The sequence below is a fragment of the Perognathus longimembris genome, chromosome 12 (assembly GCF_023159225.1).
Source record: "Perognathus longimembris pacificus isolate PPM17 chromosome 12, ASM2315922v1, whole genome shotgun sequence".
Lineage (NCBI taxonomy): Eukaryota > Metazoa > Chordata > Mammalia > Rodentia > Heteromyidae > Perognathus > Perognathus longimembris.
The window spans coordinates 36799769-36817280 of record NC_063172.1 but is presented as its reverse complement, the minus strand read 5'-3'; the positions used below and the strand labels follow the sequence as shown (position 1 = coordinate 36817280).

The 17512-nt window shown below is 38.1% G+C and overlaps 1 protein-coding gene across 4 annotated transcripts; it reads left to right on the top strand.

Annotated features, from left to right (window-relative positions):
- The first annotated feature begins 3270 nt into the window (after window positions 1–3270).
- Osgin2 (oxidative stress induced growth inhibitor family member 2) lies at window positions 3271–17108 on the top strand. Of its 4 annotated transcripts, none has more exons than XM_048358407.1 (6): window positions 3271–3410; window positions 5138–5286; window positions 7908–8044; window positions 8537–8728; window positions 12671–12762; window positions 15207–17108. In XM_048358407.1, exons 1-6 carry the CDS (start codon window positions 3361–3363, stop codon window positions 16237–16239), a joined length of 1653 nt encoding a protein of 550 aa, XP_048214364.1. In that variant the 5' UTR covers window positions 3271–3360; the 3' UTR covers window positions 16240–17108. The 4 variants fall into 4 exon arrangements, with proteins under 4 accessions (XP_048214364.1, XP_048214365.1, XP_048214366.1 ...); XM_048358408.1 differs by lacking the exon at window positions 3271–3410 and adding an exon at window positions 3883–4067; XM_048358409.1 differs by lacking the exons at window positions 3271–3410; window positions 5138–5286 and having other exon boundaries at window positions 7917–8044; window positions 8619–8728.
- Window positions 17109–17512: the final 404 nt, after the last annotated feature.

Sequence of the window (17512 nt, the reverse complement as noted above, 5' to 3'; positions counted from 1 at the left end):
ACTTTTCAGTGGGAAGTCTTCTGGATATATATATATGTATATATACATACACACGTATATATTATGTGTGTACATATATACACATATGCATATATATGTAAATATCTATGTAATTTGTTTAGTCCCCTGAGCTTACTTTGAAAGATGGAATATTGTTTGTTTCTTGCCAGTTCTGGGGCTTGGACTCAGGGCCTGAGCACTGTCCCTGGCTTCTTTTTGCTCAAGGCTAGAACTCTACCTGGGAGCCACATTCCCAACCCTGAAGGAGGAAATCTTAAGTATGCAATACAGCTTCTGATAATATGTCTTTTGTGTCTTCAAAGAATCACTACTATTTGCTATCTAGGCAGAGAACTGGACTGATGAGAATCTCAAACTGATTCTAAACAGAGGTGTTTATTGTATCAAAAACTACCAAGGAGTCTGAGGCTAACAAATGTGAAAAGTAAGCTTCTCAGAATGTTGAACTAATAAAAGAGTAACTTCTTTGAGAATATTTTCTCAAACTCTCAGATAAGGAGCATATCAAATTATTGTCTTTTTCTTCTAAGGCCCACTTGACAGATTTGTCTATAGTTTATGAAATGCATCAGTTCATTTTGAATACATTTTTTTGGTGTTTCTGGAAAATGCAAAAGCTGTATGAAAAATAATTGTTATTTGCTCAGTTGCTATAACAAAATATTAGTTAGGTAGCTTGAAACATAAAAAAGAAATAGTTAAGTGCTTTGTTTCCTCACAGTTGTGGAGGCTGGGGAAGCAAGAGAGGAAAGTGCCAATTTGATTGCTGCCTGGTGAGGGCTCTTTCCAGCTAGTCTGTTTATGATGTGTGCTCACACAAAGGAGAGTGCTAGGAGAGTCAGCACCAGTGCCTCTTTCTCTTGTTATAAGGCATCAGTAATTACTAAGTTCTTTAGAGGCCTTATCTCCAAATACAGCCACACTGGGAAATATTAGGCAGTGTCAGTATATAAGCACATGGGAGCACAACTGAATCCATGCACTTCCCAGAACTGTGCTAATGGAAAAGTTGAAATGCTTTTTATTGATAGAAAATGAAAAGTAACAATTGTCTGGCAACTACTTTGAGCCGGCATTGTGATATTTTAGAGATAAGGAAGTAATACTTTCAGATGCTAAATAACTTGCCCAAGATTACAATAAAGATTCAGTACAAAAAATCCTTTGCTAGTATAATGTACAAAATAGTACTATACTATTTACCAGTAAGAACAGTATTAAAAAGCAGTCTAAACATTCACACAGTGAGAACAAAGGAGGATATTCTTATGAGAGGATCACAAGGGCTCAATACCTATGTGTATATGATCATATAAAATGATGTCTATCAAAATGAACTCCAAGAAATGGAAGCAAAAGGATTTTTATTTTACTGTTTGTTTCTTTTTCTTCTTCTTCTTTCCTTTTTTCTTTTGTTTATTCCCTTCTGTTGGGTTTTTGGTTTCTGTACCCTTTATCTTGCATATCTGATACCCTTTATCTAGCTTATCTGATTTGGGGAGGGGAAGGGGAATCACAGAAAAGATGGGACAAAGGGTGAGCCAAACCAGCAGTGAAACCCACAAGACACTAGGTTGGAAGGTAACTGTACAACTTGGTGTGGAGGAAAGTCGGAAGAGAAAAAATTGGGAGAGAATGAGGGAGGGGATGACACTGTTCAAAAGGAATGTACTCATTCCCTGACTCATCCAACTATAACCCTGTTTGCACATCACCTTTAGATTAAAAATAAAAAAAAAGAGTAGCATCAGGTAAGCATTCTAAAAACTAATAACACTGAAGGTACTATAAACTGTGAGACACATTCCACCCTAAACACAAACTGCTGTGGGCACTGAAAGGAGGAATGAGTTCCTTAAATGCAAGGGATGGAGTTCCGGATTACCTACTAATTTACACTATAACCAATATTCTCTGAGTTTTACATTTAAATAAATTTTACTTACAACTTAAAGTAAAAATATGAACATTCTGATATACTCTGTTGGTCACAGAAATATCTTTTATATAATCACTGAGGCCTAGTCTTTGCAAGCCATTATCAAAACTAAATTAAAACAACAAAACAGGGTTAATTGTAGGCCACATAAAACCTAAAATTTGACAGGCCTGCCTTGTTTTTCTAAAAATAATGAGATAAAGCTCAAAATGAAAGCAAAGCTCTAGGGGAAAAATAAAACATTTGCACAGATCTTTAGGTGATAGTTGTCAGGAATTCAAGTACTTTGAAAGGGTCATGCTACAAAAATACTAAAGGATGAGAAACTATGTTTCACCCTCAGAACCAACAGTAAAGTAAAATAACATATGAGATTGTCTGCAGTTCAAAGAAAAAAAAAAGTCGTGTGTATATGTGTGTGTCTATACTTGGGAAGAAATAAGGATCTGGGTACTGCCCCTTAGTTTTTTCTTCTCATGGCTGGTGCTCTACCACTTGAGCCACAGCTCCCGTTCTGGCTTTTTGGTGATTAGTTGAAGAGACACTTGGGGACTTTCAGGCCTGGCATGGCTTCAAAGGGCAATTCTCAGATCTCAGCCTCTAATTGGATTAGTCTCATGGGAACTTTTCTGCCTAGACCTGGCTTTGAGCCTTGATCCTCAGATCTCAGGCTCCAGAGTAGCTAGGCTTGGGGCACCAATATCCGGCGGGAAAAAATAGTTTTTAAGAGAGTAAGCAACTCTTGGATACCCAATCCTGGCAGTGTGCCGAGTCCTACAGTTCTCAATCTAAAAAATCTACACACTGCAAGTCTGTTTATTGACAACATTAAGAAAGCTTAAAGAAAACTTTTAAAAACTTTTATTTACAGGTGGGGATGGGAGGGGCAAACTGGGAGAGAGCAAGGAAAGGAATGGTATTGTGCAAAAACGAAATGTACTCGACCTGATTTATGTAACTGGGCATCACTTTCATAACAGTAAAATATTTTTAAAACCCTATGTTTACAAGACATATATGTCTTATATAGTCAGCCCCTCCGTAAATAATCAGTGTTTTTGCTGGGAGAGTTAGAAAGTTAACTCTGCAGAAGAGTTTGCAAGCAGTCCCACTCTTCTTTTGAATTTTTGACCAACAGCAAACAGGGGCAAGCACGAAGGGGATTTTTCGGTGTTTGTAGCTCTAACTCGGGTTGCACCACAGCCACCAGGAGGGACAGCCCGCCCTCCGGTCCTTCCTCTCCCTCCCCCTCCAGCTAGGTCTGAGGTAATTCCCACACTGGGAAGCCTGGGAGCCACTTACTTAAGAAGCCCGTGCAGGAAGCAAGAGTTCCACAAGCGGAACCTTCGGGGACAGGGCCCGGGCACCTGAGGCTGAGTGGTTTCACCCCAAAGATTGTGATGCGAGGTCCAGGGCCCGCAACATCAGGACCTGAGCAAGAAGTGCTAAGGTGAGTTCTCAGGGATGGCCAGCCCGGGCTTTTCGCCGGGATGCTCGGCCCTTCCAACCCACCCGGGCCGACCCGCTGGATGGGGTTAGGAGCTTTCTCTCCTCCGATCTGAGCTCTGGGAGCGAAAAGGTTGCTGGCGTAGGCCGCAGACCAAGGCTGGGGGGCGCGAGGCGCATCCGAGCGGAGGCCCCCACATGCTCCCGGCTTCCCCGGCCCGCGCAGCTCCGCCACGTCAGGCTCCGCCCCTCTCGAGAATCCACCAATCGTGAGGCTCGTTACGGGCGCCGGGCACCTGCGAGGGAGAGCCCGCCCCGCCCGCGCGCCGCTGCCGCCGCCGCCGACCCCGCGTTCCCGCCCCGTGCTCCGCCCCCCTGCGCGGCGCCCCGAGTTCACCCACGGCGGCGCGCCCGGCTCTCCGCAGGCGCGGAGCGGAAGCCGCTGCCCCGGAGAGGACGCTGGCGCGTCTGAGCCGCAGCCACGGCGAGGCGCGGGCAGGGGGCGCCTTCCGGACCCCGCGACCCCAAGCGTGCGGGCGCCGGTCTCGGGCAGCCCCGCCGGGGAGAGCGGCAGCGGCGACCGCGACCGTGCTCGAGCGCCTCTGGCGCCCCGCTCCATGCCGGTGTGGTGCTGCCGCTGCTCCCTGGCCGGTCATTTCAGGTGACTTCCCCGCCGGGGACGCGAGGGAGGCGGGCTGGGTGAAGCAGCAGCACCCCGGGACCTCCGCGGCTGGGCCGGCGTGCAGGGCGATCGCCTGGCCCTCCACCCTTGGCCACTCCCCGCTCTGTTCCCGCTCCCCCGCCCCGGCCGGCCCCGCGCTGGAGCGCCCTACCCCGCGGTTCCCCCTCGCCCCTCTCCGGACATCGCATGGGTCCCGGGACCGCGTGAGCTGCTGGGCCCGTGTTGAGTTGGTTACGAGCGAGCTGGGACTTCACGAAAATACCAAGTTTGAGGGAAAGGGTCCCAGGAAAGGTCTCGGGGGATTTTCTTTTAATTAAGGAAAATCTAATGACAAATGAGGGGTTTGGAGGGAGGTTGGGGACTGCTTTCTATGCCACGATCTAGCCACAGTAGGTTCTGACTTAAGATCTGAGTAAGGCACATGATGGTTTTGTTTTTGAAGAAGAGGAGGAAAAAAAAGTGACAGTGTTACTCCCAAATTATGGGGAAAGTTTTTAGGACTGATGAAAATTTTAACAATGAACATGTCCTAGATCTGCTTAACACAGTTTGGCCACCTCTTGAGTTAGGAAAAAAGGAAGAGTAGAGACACTAAAAACTGTTTTCATAGTGAGGTCAGGAAGTGTTGAGTTTAGTAAAGTTTCAGGACCTGATTTGATGACTTGTGTCAGTGTTCCAGAATGCAGTTGCATGTATTGTTTTTAGTAAAACATGAAATGGATCCAAAAGTTCTTTAATTGGGGTTCATATGTTCACCTTTTAGTGAAAATGTTAGGAGAAGTAAGTCATTCCTAGAGCTCAGATAATTACAAAATTTCCAAAATATTGCTTTCTTTAGGCCTTTTTAGGGAATTTTCTTACAAAGTACTAGTGAGAGATAAAATAGCTACTTAAATTTTTTTGGCCTTTAGAATATGTATCTTTGGCTTATAGCCAAGCTGTGATTTTGGAGCCTGAGTGTTTTTTATGATATTAATAAAGCATGCGTAGAGATTGATTTTTATAAAGCCCATATTGACTGCATCTCTTTTTTATATATATTTTAAAAGAAACTATAGTGAAACTGAAACAGAAGGAGAGATTTTTAACTCCTTAGTGCAATATTTTGGTGATAATTTGGGGCAAAAAGCGATGCCATTAGTTGAAGAAACTTCATTACTTGAAGATTCAGCAGTGACTTTGCCTGTGGTAATAATAGGTAAGTTATTGAAATTTGTTTTTTAAAATTACTATCCCTCATTTACATATCTACTGTTAGGTAGTACACCTTCCAAGGGCATTCTATTGAAAATTACTCTTATTTCAAAATAGGCAGTAGAGAGGATTTTGTAATATAAAGATAAAGAACTGATTTCAATATTATTGCATTTATATGGCATTGAAATGTCCAGACTTAACTCCACAAATGTATACAACTATTATGTATCAGTTAAATTACAAAAAAAAAAGCACTCTATGACAGTATCATGGTAATGAGGATAATGAAGTGTTACTAGAGTTCTGTACAGGCCCATTCTGTGTATATTACTGTATTAAACCTTTCAACCCCGTATCCCCTCGGATGGTAAAACACATCAGATAAGGAGAAAAACTCAAATTGAATGACATGTGTAGATTAGTAAACAGTATTCAAAATAACCACCTTATAGTACTTTGTAGTCGTGTTTATAATTGTCTTAACCATACAAAATTTATTCCCTATACCATCTCATTAGGCATATTCAATATTTAAAATTACTATATAAATAAAACTTAATTCTGTATTACAAAGCTGGACATGGTGGTTCATGCCTGTAATCCCAGCAGTCAGGAAGTAGAGTCTGCTTACAGGGCAAAACTATTTCTCCAAAGTCACATAGACTCAGACAGAACGACAGTTTTTAGAATTGCATGAATTTTTTTATGTATATTTTCCATCTAACATTGAAACTACAGGAAGTCCTCCATAGAGCATGAAACAAAGTCTAAAGAAAATTAATGGGACATGAACATGTATGTTGGTAGCATACAACATCTTAAATTCATTTGATAGCTTGTTTTAAAATTAGTAAGAAGAGAAGGTAATTAAAGTTATCCACTGACTGGCATACTGGAAGGATGAAGAGAAGGGATAAAGAGTGTTTTATACTTTCTTGGAAATGGTGATTGATGAGTTTTTGCAGTAGTTTCTATCCAAGCTAGATCTCAGGGATCATAATGTTGTATTATTTTTCCCTCTTTTGTCTAACTCTGCTTCTCCATCTTAGATTGAGTAAAAGAATTGAGTAAAAAGAATTCTGAAAAGAAAAAACTACCTCTTCATCTGTCCCTACCCTCCTATGCCTCCTCAAACAATTTATCACCATTTACGCTCTATGGCTCAAGATATAGCTCAGCCCAATCAATGTATAAGGCCATTACTGTTGACAGTAGTGCCACCAATCTAAGTATAGGTCAGAAATTAATTTCTTCACTATATGTATTTTTCTGTTGTAGTTATAAGAAATTGTTACAAATATAATTGCTTTAAACAACATAGATGTGTCCTCTTGTCCATGACCAGAAGTTCAATACTGGTCTGACTGGGTTAAAATCAAGATGTCAGCAGGTCTATGTTCACTTTTTGGAAGTTCTAAAAAAAGACTTTTGTGGGGGCTGGGGATATGGCCTAGTGGTAAGAGAGCTTGCCTCGTATACATGAGGCCCTGGGTTCGATTCCCCAGCACCACATATACAGAAAACAGCCAGAAGTGGCGCTGTGGCTCAAGTGGCAGAGTGCTAGCCTTGAGCAAAAGGAAGCCAGGGACAGACTCACCAAGGCCCAGGACTGGCCGAAATAAAAAAAGACTTTTGTTTTGTTTTACCTTTTCCATTCTATGGCTGGTTACAGTCATTGGCTTCTGACTTCTTTAAGCAGTAATGCTTTTTTTTTTTTAACCTTTTTTCAGTCATGTCTCCTTCTGCACAGCTGGGAAAGCTTCTCTATTTTTAAGGACTCATGTGATTAGAGTGGTGCACTTAGATGACACAGGCTTCTCTCCATCTTGGGATCTGTTATCCCATCTGCAGTCCTTTAAAAAGTCTGGCTCTAACACAAGGTACTTTAGGGTATATCACAGGGTGTCTTTTAAGCACAGGGACAAGGGGCACCCACCTGCAACATTTTTTTCTTAAATGAACTATTTTTTTATTCTTTCATTATTGTCTTTTTAGTGTTGAATCTTAAGGAATTTAGTTCTTTGGCTCAAATCCTAACTCCTTGTTTGGTTACTGATTTGATTGACTTAAATTCATAAGCTTTTCTTTATTATAACCACTTAAGTGTATTAAAAAAGAGCAGAAAATAGAGAAGAGTTCTCATATTTTTAATCTCCTTGCTTTCTTTGTTCTCTGTTATGAAGATTAACATCTTACGTTGGTGTGGGATATTTGTTGTATTGATGAATCAATATTGGTATGTTACTGTTAAGTAAGATCTGTCATTTACATTAGAGATTGACTGCGGTGATGTGTGGATTTTACTGAAGGTAAAATGTCATAGATCTACCACTACAAGATCATATAGATTGACACTTTTTTCACCTGTTAATGTGTATTTATCATTTATCCTTGTCTGCCTGTGGCTTGATGGCTTATTTCTTTTATCATTCAATAATGTTATACTGTGTACAAGTATAGAGTTGTTGAAGCTTTGAGTTGATGAGATTCCCCAAAGAAAATAAAAGGCAAAGGTTAATATCTGGTTTTTATAAGAGAAAGAGATGAGGGAAAGCAAACTTCACAATATAAAACAAGCCAAATGGGAATATTAATGTACCCTTTTCACTTTTTTCAAAATAGGAAATGGACCCTCAGGAATATGCCTTTCTTACATGTTATCTGGCTACAGACCATATTTATCATCTGAAGCAATACATCCAAATACAATCCTACATAGTAAATTAGAAGAAGCAAGACATCTTTCCATCGTTGATCAGGTAATATTTATGTGTCACTATACAAAATATTTTTATGCTGAAACAAGATTATTTACATGTATGTATATTTTTGTGCATTAAATAACAGTATCATTTTTTTATTCCCAAATATTTTTTTTCAAATTGTGTCATTTTATTTTCTTGACTTTATTAGAGGAGAATTTCCCAAATAATCCCTGGATGGAGATTTAATAGGTATTCTATACTTAAACCAGTTTGGGAAATACTGGTTTTGTTTTTATTGTTTAGACATCACATACAAAAGCCATCTTCAACTTGTGCAGTACAAGGCTGTGTAATTAGCTTTGTTAAAATTCAAATTTTTCCTTGTATTTACTTAAAAGGAAAGACTTTATTAAGATCTCAAAGATCAACAGCCTTCTATAGTAAACTGTCTGGGAAATACTGGATTAGAATAATGTCCTTCACAATTACCATAGTTGTTTCTTTGTTTTCCAACTCTAACCTACCTTGTTTTTATTTTTCATCAAGGACTTAGAATACTTGTCTGAGGGTCTTGAGGGCCGATCATCCAATCCAGTTGCAGTACTTTTTGACACACTTCTTCATCCAGATGCCGACTTTGGATACGATTACCCATCTGTTTTGCACTGGAAACTAGAACAACATCATTATATCCCTCACTTAGTTCTTGGTAAAGGTCCACCAGGTGGAGCTTGGCATGTGAGTATATTTATCTAGGCCTTTACATTTACATGAATTATTATATGTCCTCTTGATGAAATCATCTAGAGTCTTAGTATTATAATAATACTATTGTATGTGATGTTTACATTTTATCTGCTTTTAATTAACTGTAGATTAATTGTACTTGTTAAGCCAAGTTTCATTAATGCTACAGTCTTTGAATAAGCCATTCTTTGTAAGAATGACATAGAAAACATTTCAGGAAATTTTTGCCTCATTGAAAAATTAAAATATATTAATTTCAGAGTTTACATATCATGTATTTCAAAACCAATATTCATTATTTCCTTGCATTTTCAAGATTTTAAATAAAAATAATATTATAAGAGAAAGATGTAATAGTCTAAACTGCAGTAACAAAACGATAACTTGTATGGCTTAAGCCACAGGCATTTCTCACAGTTCTGTAAATTGTAGTCTCAAGAGCAGGGTGCCATCCAGTATAGATTCTGGGAAAGGCCCTCTTCTTGCCCTTCAGTCAGCTACCTTTCATTGTGTTCACAGTTTTTAGAGAGCAGTCTCTCATAATTATAAAGCCATTAATCCTATTATGAGGGACCTACTCTGACATCCTTGTCTAACACTAATTACCTCTCAAAGATCTCAATTCCAGATAAGATCCCATCAAGGCCTAGGACCTCAGCATAAGAATCAGGAAGGAGCACAGTTTAGTCCATAGCAGAGGTTAAACCAGAGACTTAGTAAATTAAAAGATTCATATAGTACTTTCCATTAACTAAGTAATAATCATCTTTATTCTTTTGTCCTTAGCAGATTACATAGTTTCAAGCATTGTAACAATGTAGCAGTTGTTCTTATGATTTATAAATAAAGGTTAAATAATTTAGTTTGCTGTCATGAAATAAACAACACTTTTAGTACAGATATCAGTTGACTGTTGTGTGCAGTATTACTCATCTAAAATGAACATTTATCAAATGTTTCATTGTGTCAGAAGATATTTGTAGATTAAATATATACCTGATCCCTTTATAAAAATCTTTATTTTTGTCACGATAATATGTGGCTTTTTGCTTAATAGTTTGTTTTTTTTACTGTTTTATTTATTTTTATTGTTATTATGAAGATTATGTTTTATAAAGATTATCAAATGTTATTATAAAGAGGTGTTAGAGTTATGTAAGGTAATGAGTACATTTATTGGATGTCACCCCTTTCCTCATTCTCTTGCAGTTTTCCCCTCCCATCCCCACCCACAAATTGTATAGTTCATTTTCAGTATATTGGAGCTTGAATTCAGGGTAGGTACTGTCTCTGAGCTTTTGTTTTCAAGGCAAGTGCTCTATCACTTCTTGCTTTTTGGTGATTAACTAGAGGTAAGAGTCTCATGGACTTTTCCTGCCTAGGCTAACTTCTGAGCTGAGGTCCTCAGATCTCAGTCTGCTGAGAGAGTAACTTGTATTACAGGTGTGAGCCACCAGTGTCTAGTTTTTTTTTTTTTTAACTTTTTAAATATCAACTTTAAGCATAAATTATTTATAATGACCAGTCAGTAGGAAGTAGGAAATGGGAAGGGGATGGCCAGCTAGGCAATGGTGACTCATGCCTATAATCCTAGCTACTTGGGAGGATGAGATCTAAGGATTACTGATTGAAGCCAGCCTTAGCAGGAAAGCTGTGAGAGCCTTATCTCCAATAAACATTCAAAAAGCTGGAAGTAGAGCTATGGCTCAGTTGGTAAACTGGTAGCCTTGAGCAAAAAAGCTTAGCACCTAGACCCTGAGTTCAAGTTCTAGGACCAGCACACACACCCACACCTGCCCCCCGCCCCCCACAGATAGTTTAGTTTTTAAGCATTTTCTTTTACAGACTAATTCATTGAACTAAGTAGTTTGTATATCTTATAACTCGAGCAATTTCTGTTATGGCCAAGATAAATCTAATGTGGAATTCATTGAAATCCAAGGAATATTATTGGTTTTAATAAATATACATCTTTTTTTTTTTTTTTTTTGGCCAGTCCTGGGGCTTGGACTCAGGGCCTGAGCACTGTCCCTGGCTTCTTCCCGCTCAAGGCTAGCACTCTGCCACTTGAGCCACAGCGCCGCTTCTGGCCGTTTTCTGTATATGTGGTGCTGGGGAATCGAACCTAGGGCCTCGTGTATCCGAGGCAGGCACTCTTGCCACTAGGCTATATCCCCAGCCCAATATACATCTTTTTATAAAGCTATATTCTTCTTCTTATAGATTTACTTTGCCACTTTATCTCCAGATAGTTCCAGAATCACTACCAGACTACTTAATATATGTTTAGTCTTTAGAAAGTTAGACCTTTATTTATCTTAATCTTTTTTTTTTTTTTTTTGGTACTGGGAACTTAGAACATTGCATTTTCTAGGCAAGCACTTTGCCACTGAGCCACATCCTCGCCTGAGGCCTTTATTTATATTACATTATTATTTTTGTTTGTTTTCTTTTTTTTTCAAATTTTTATTATCAAACTGATGTACAGAGAGGTTACAGTTTCATACATTAGGCATTGGATACATTACTTGTACTGTTTGTTACCTTGTCCCTCATCCGCCCCCCCTTTCCCTTTCCCTTTCCCCGCCTGAGGTGTTCAGTTCACTTACACCAAACAGTTTTGCAAGTATTGCTTTTGTAGTTGTGTGTCTTTTTTTACCCTGTGTCTCTCAATTTTGGTATTCCCTTTCAATTTCCTAGTTCCAATACCAGTATACACGGTTACCAATATACTCAGATAAGATTACAGAGATAGTGTAGGTACAACCACAGGAAGGTGATTACATTATTTTTTATCTCTTTGGAAACTAATTTTCTTAGGGTACTTAAACTTATGTTTACTTTCTAACTATCTTTAATAGGTTGTTTTTCTTTCTTTTTTTTTTTTTCCTTGTTCTGTTGGCATACCTTAAAACACATGCCTCTCTCTCTGGCATTCTGCCAAAGGAGCCACACCTCCACTTCTGGCTTTTTGTTGATTTATTGAACTGTGATTTTCAGATATCAGACTTCTGAGTAGCTAAGGTTATCAGGCATGAGTCACTGGTGCCTGGGGCATTAGTGCAAGAGTTAAAAGGAGTTAATGTTTGAAAGAACCAGTTGGGAAGTGTCATTGATCACTGGGATGGGTACTGTGCCCCTTCAGCTTTCTTTGCTTTGTTTTGAGCAAAGGAAAAGTAGGTCAGTGGATCTTAAAGGGCTCATTTCTGTGATGAAAGTGTAAATCTCAACAGCAAGTCTGTTTCTCAGGCAACCACTGCTTATTTTTCTATTCTTAGGCAGAGATGCTGCTGAATTCAGCCTAGACTTCAGAATTATAATTGATAAAAGGAGGAAGTGTTAATAGTACAATAGAAAAAGTTTGGGGAATTAATTTTTTGTTTCATTTAAAAAGTGAAATTGCTATTTATTCTTTAACATATTGCTCATAGGCCAAATTACCATATAGCTTTATAGGCCAAAGGTATCAACTCATGTAGGCACTGGATAATACAGTAACTTCTTTTGCAAATATATAAAGTTGAGTAAAGACATATAGATACATAGTACCAAACGAGTAAAGTTTATACAAAGTTAATGGAATAAAGCATGTAACAGTTAAGACTACTTTGAGCATACCTTATCCACACTTGATAGGTATTATAAATAGGATGGGTCTGTCTTCAAAAAAACTCATTGCTGCTTAATTAGGGTTTTTTTGTTTGTTTTTTGCCAATCCTGTGGTTTGAACTCAGGGTCTGGACACTGTCCTTGAGCTTCTTTTGAAGTTTAAGGCTAGCACTCTATCACTTGAGCCACTGTGCCAGTTCTGGCTGTTTCTGTTTATGTGGGACTGAGGAATCGAACCCAGCTTCATGCATGCTAGGCAGGTACTCTACCCCTAAGCCACATTCTCACCCCTTAATGATACTTTTTAACTGTTCTGTTTAATAGAATATGGAAGGCTCCATGTTGACAATAAGCTTTGGAAATTGGATGGAGTTACCTGGACTTAAATTTAAAGATTGGGTGACCAGCAAACGAAGGTAAAGATCAAATTGTATTAAAATTTTTGGATGTATAAAACAAGACTGTGGGAAGTTTCACAATATTTTTTAAACCCTGTTTTGGGTAAGAAATACTTACATGTTTCCTTGTGAATATAAAGAGGTTATTTCCATTTAGAGATTAAAATAATCAGAGTTAGATTGTCTACAGATTGGTTTTCTTTGGCTTTGTTAATCATGAATTGATTTGTGTTGTTAATCACTATTTAATTTCTCATCTACCCATATACTATTTTTGACACGAGTGGATGTATAGCATATATGTATACTTAAAAAAATGTTTTAATGGTAAAGAGGGTGTATTGTTTGATAATTTAGAATGATGCAATAAACTAAACTACACTCTAGGGCATGGTTAGCTATGTGGAAATTAAATATTTAAAATTGAAAATATGAAAATAAAAATAACAGAAGAAACTTCATCTTGGAATAATACAGGTTTTATTTGTTTTGTGGGGGAAGAAAGAAATATGACAAGCTCTAATTTTCAAGGATAGCAAATAATAAAACAGGAATTATCAACACAGACAATCTACTATAATTTTATTAATGGAAACAAGCTAAAAGCTGGAAGTTACATAGCTTTTGTTTAAAGAGATGTAATATTTTGCCCGGCTTCGCTCTACTCCTCCCCATCCACGTGGGGAGGGGTCCTGGGCTTGTCTATCTCTTCCGTGTGGGATCCATACTCACTCTTTCACGTCCCCTGGCCGATAGGGTTTAGACACGGGAGCCGGGTCCCGGGTGCCTTGGTTTGCGTGTGGTCGTGAGAATCCCTTGCCCTCCAGCCCAAGGAAGACACGGGTGTGTGGGGTCTCAGAGACAGTCTCAGGGACGATTCTAATTTTATTCAAATGAGGCGGCATAGATATACCCTGAAGGGCGGGCACTAGAGCAGGACAACAGATTGGCCACAAGAGCTGTCCGTCAAGTGATGTCAGGGGACTTCCCTTGTGGGCGGAGGCCCAGCCCCCCAAGGATTGGGTTTCTGGGGTTCCCTGCTATTGCACAGGTGCGCCCCAGGAGCAGCGGGCTTCTCTTCCTGGTAAAGGCGAAAGAGGGGACGGGCCAAGCCAGCTGTGGCCTCTTAAAGGCACAGCTGACCCCAACAGTATTTGAATACTTAATTTCTTGCTAGCTAGCAGCCATGCTATATAGAAATTTTCCTTCATTTGAGGATTCGGATATAGTTCAGTGATATAGTGCTTGCCTTTTACACGTTAGTGGATTTAATCTCTAGCTTTCTTTCATTTGAGGATATTTCAGGAGGGCAAATATAGATCTTGATGGATAATGGAGATGAGTTCATGTCTTTGGGAATTATGTGTTTTGAAATTTAAAGTTGCAAAATCAAGCCAGCTGAATAAGTTCTTCATTTTCATAAGCAAGTAAAACTATTCAGCATATATTTTCCTTTGTAAAAGAATAAAAAGAAATGTTACCATTTTTGTGTCAGAAGCATTTTTCTAAATTCTGCATGTTAACTATTACATGAACATGCACCTGAGATTATTACTAGTTTTATTACTGTGTTTGCGTAATGATGAAAGCAGACTAGCAAGTTCTCAGACATTGGTAGGGAGTCTTACTTTGGTTAACTGACTTCTGGCTAACTTCTTGTGTTGTGGCCCTTAGGCAAGTAAAACCAACTAGTTTTCAATTTTAGTCTATAATGGAGATGACAATCATTACTACTACATGGGTTTCCTGTAAACGTTGATACCTTTTAGATGTTATAATCATGTATGTGTTTCTAATTAGAAGTTAAAATGAATTATGTCAAATGGTTTTGTTTTTATTAGTATCTATCTTTGAGAATGGGGTTTAGAGACATTACTAAGCACTGCTTTGAAATTCAGTGGAAAATGAAAAAAGCACCAATGTACTTTCTTTTTAAACAGAATATTATATTTTTAGATCTCTTTATTAGTAGAGAATCATATAGAACAAAATTAATAAACTCGTGATTTTAGATGTAATTTGTCATAGGAAAATAACTTACCAAAAATCATGTCAGGTCACTACCCTTTGAGAAGCACAGATATAGTTGACCTGTAATTTCCTAATAATATATTCTAAATAACACAGTTGTTAGTTACTGAATGTAATTTGTGATATAAAATAGTCAAATTCTCACAAATGCATATTTCTCATTCCCTTCAATGAAATTTTATTAGGCAGCTACTTTGAGCTGACACTAAACACTACGGATGCATTAAATACAGTCTCTGCCTTCATGAGACTTATCTGTTGACTAAATTAATTCATTAACATTTTAACTAAAAAAAAAAAAAAAGAAATTTTCTTTTCATAAAATGTTAGGATAATTTTGAGCCAAGACAGTTCAGAAGACCTGAAAGGCATAAAAGCTAACTGGAGGGAAACTACTAATGAAAACTTATTTTTCCTTTTCCATCTTTTAGGAATCTAAAAGGTGATCGAGTGATACCAGAGGAAATAGCTCGCTACTATAAACATTACGTAAAAGTCATGGGTCTTCAGAAGAATTTCAGGGAGAATACTTATATAACCTCTGTATCAAGACTTTACAGAGATCAGGACGATAATGACAGCCAAGACAACGATATTTCAAAGAAGCATTTACAGATAGAAAAGTCAAAATTGATCAAGAGAAACTGGGAAATCAGAGGTTACCAGCGAATAGCAGATGGTTCTCACATTCCCTTTTGTCTCTTTGCTGAGAATGTAGCTCTGGCGACTGGAACATTGGATTCTCCTGCCCATCTGGAAATTGAAGGGGAAAATTTTCCTTTTGTGTTTCATTCAATGCCTGAATTTGGAGCTGCTGTAAACAAAGGAAAACTGCGTGGCAAAGTGGATCCAGTGTTAATTGTAGGTTCTGGGCTCACTGCAGCTGATGCAGTACTTTGTGCTTATAACAATAATATCCCTGTGATCCATGTATTTCGCAGACGAGTAACTGATCCAAGCTTAATCTTCAAACAGCTTCCCAAAAAGCTTTATCCTGAGTATCATAAAGTGTATCATATGATGTGTACTCAGTCATATTCTGCAGACTCAACTCTTTTATCTGATTATACCAGCTTTCCTGAGCACCATGTGCTTTCTTTTAAGTCGGACATGAAATGCATTCTTCAAAGTGTCTCTGGATTGAAGAAAATATTTAAGCTTTCTGCAGCAGTAGTACTGATAGGTTCTCATCCTAATCTGTCTTTTCTGAAGGAACAAGGCTGTTACCTAGGACATAATTCAAGCCAGCCAATCACATGTAAGAGTAATCGTGTGGAAATTGATGTGTATACCTATGAATGTGTTAAAGAAGCCAACCTTTTTGCATTGGGCCCTTTGGTTGGAGATAATTTTGTTCGATTTTTGAAGGGAGGGGCATTGGGTGTTACCCGCTGTTTAGCTGTAAGACAGAAGAAAAAGCAGCATTTGTTTGTTGAAAGAGGAGGAGGAGATGGGATAGCTTAAAGCGAGTTTACAAGTAATTCAAATGGAGAGTTTATCATTAAAGATTTTTAATAGTGGTTTTGCAGTGTATGGCCTAAAATTTTCTGGACTTGAATGAAGGAGAGCCTCAAGCTATAATAACTTCATTTTTAAAGTTACCAGGACTTAGTGTCATGACTTATATAATGTATCAAAGGTGTCTCTGTTGGACAAATAGAACCACTGCCAACATACTATACTTTAAGCTTTCATTTGACTAGAACATTCTTTACTTCCAAGACCTGTTTTTCATACCAGTTTTTGTTACTTATGTTTGATTTCAAAACATTATACCTGGAATCTATAAAGCGATATAGTCCTATTAGGACAGAAATAGTTCTTCATAACTGGGTCACCTTCTTGTTCAAAGTGTGAGCAAGTAACACTGTCATTGGCTTCATCTGTGGCTTGTTAGAGGTGTATGTTCTCAAGTCCCACAACTTACTGCTTAATCAGAAACAGAATTCTTGCAAGATCCACAACAGATATATGTTCCTTAAAGTTTTGAGACTGGTCTAAATAAACGGTGTATAAGGTATGTTTGATATGTATAGTGGGGTAAGGTAGGTGCAGGAGGCATTTTCAACTCAGGTGCATTATTTATTTTGAAATTATCAGTTGTATAAATCTAATTTATTACCAAATATTATGATCTTTTAAAAATATTTTTATTGTTGAAACCTTGGCAGGTACTTCGTAGTCTTCTAATAATTTAAACATTCCAATAATGTTGGTATCACTTCAGCATTCAAGAACTCGCCAAATACTCTGCAGAGATTTGTTCTCTACGTAACTATCATAACATCTAACTTGATTTGCAATTCAATAAATTGTGAATGAAATTACTTATCTTTGATGTGAACATTGAGTTTATTTCTAGCATTGAAACTAAGATTTCAGTATCATAAGTACTTATAAATCATACTGATAATTGTCAGGATTATTAAAGTTTTCCATTCCCAAAGTGATAATTACTTTGAGATCTCTAATAGTGTTTATCAGAGATGACATGTCTTCTTATACCATGGTTGCTGGATTTATTTGCTTAATTATCTTGGTTTTTCTGTACATGTTATTGCAACATTATGCTTAGTTTTTTAGGATCATAATTCATCTTAAATATGATTGGAGTACATTTGTTTTTAAACAACTTAATGCTTCAGGGGAATGCTTGATCATTTTCACCTGGTTGTTTAATTTGATTTTATAAACTGCAGTCTTCTGTTCCCTTTCTTGAAACTAATCTCATACCTTT

Excerpts from the sequence above, each read along its gene's own strand:
- Osgin2 (XM_048358407.1), top strand. The coding sequence starts at position 3,361 with ATGCGAGGTCCAGGGCCCGCAACATCAGGACCTGAGCAAGAAGTGCTA. Across the intron at positions 8,045-8,536 it reads ATCTTTCCATCGTTGATCAG|GACTTAGAATACTTGTCTGA; the intron begins GTAATATTTATG and ends TTTTTCATCAAG. Across the intron at positions 8,729-12,670 it reads CACCAGGTGGAGCTTGGCAT|AATATGGAAGGCTCCATGTT; the intron begins GTGAGTATATTT and ends TCTGTTTAATAG.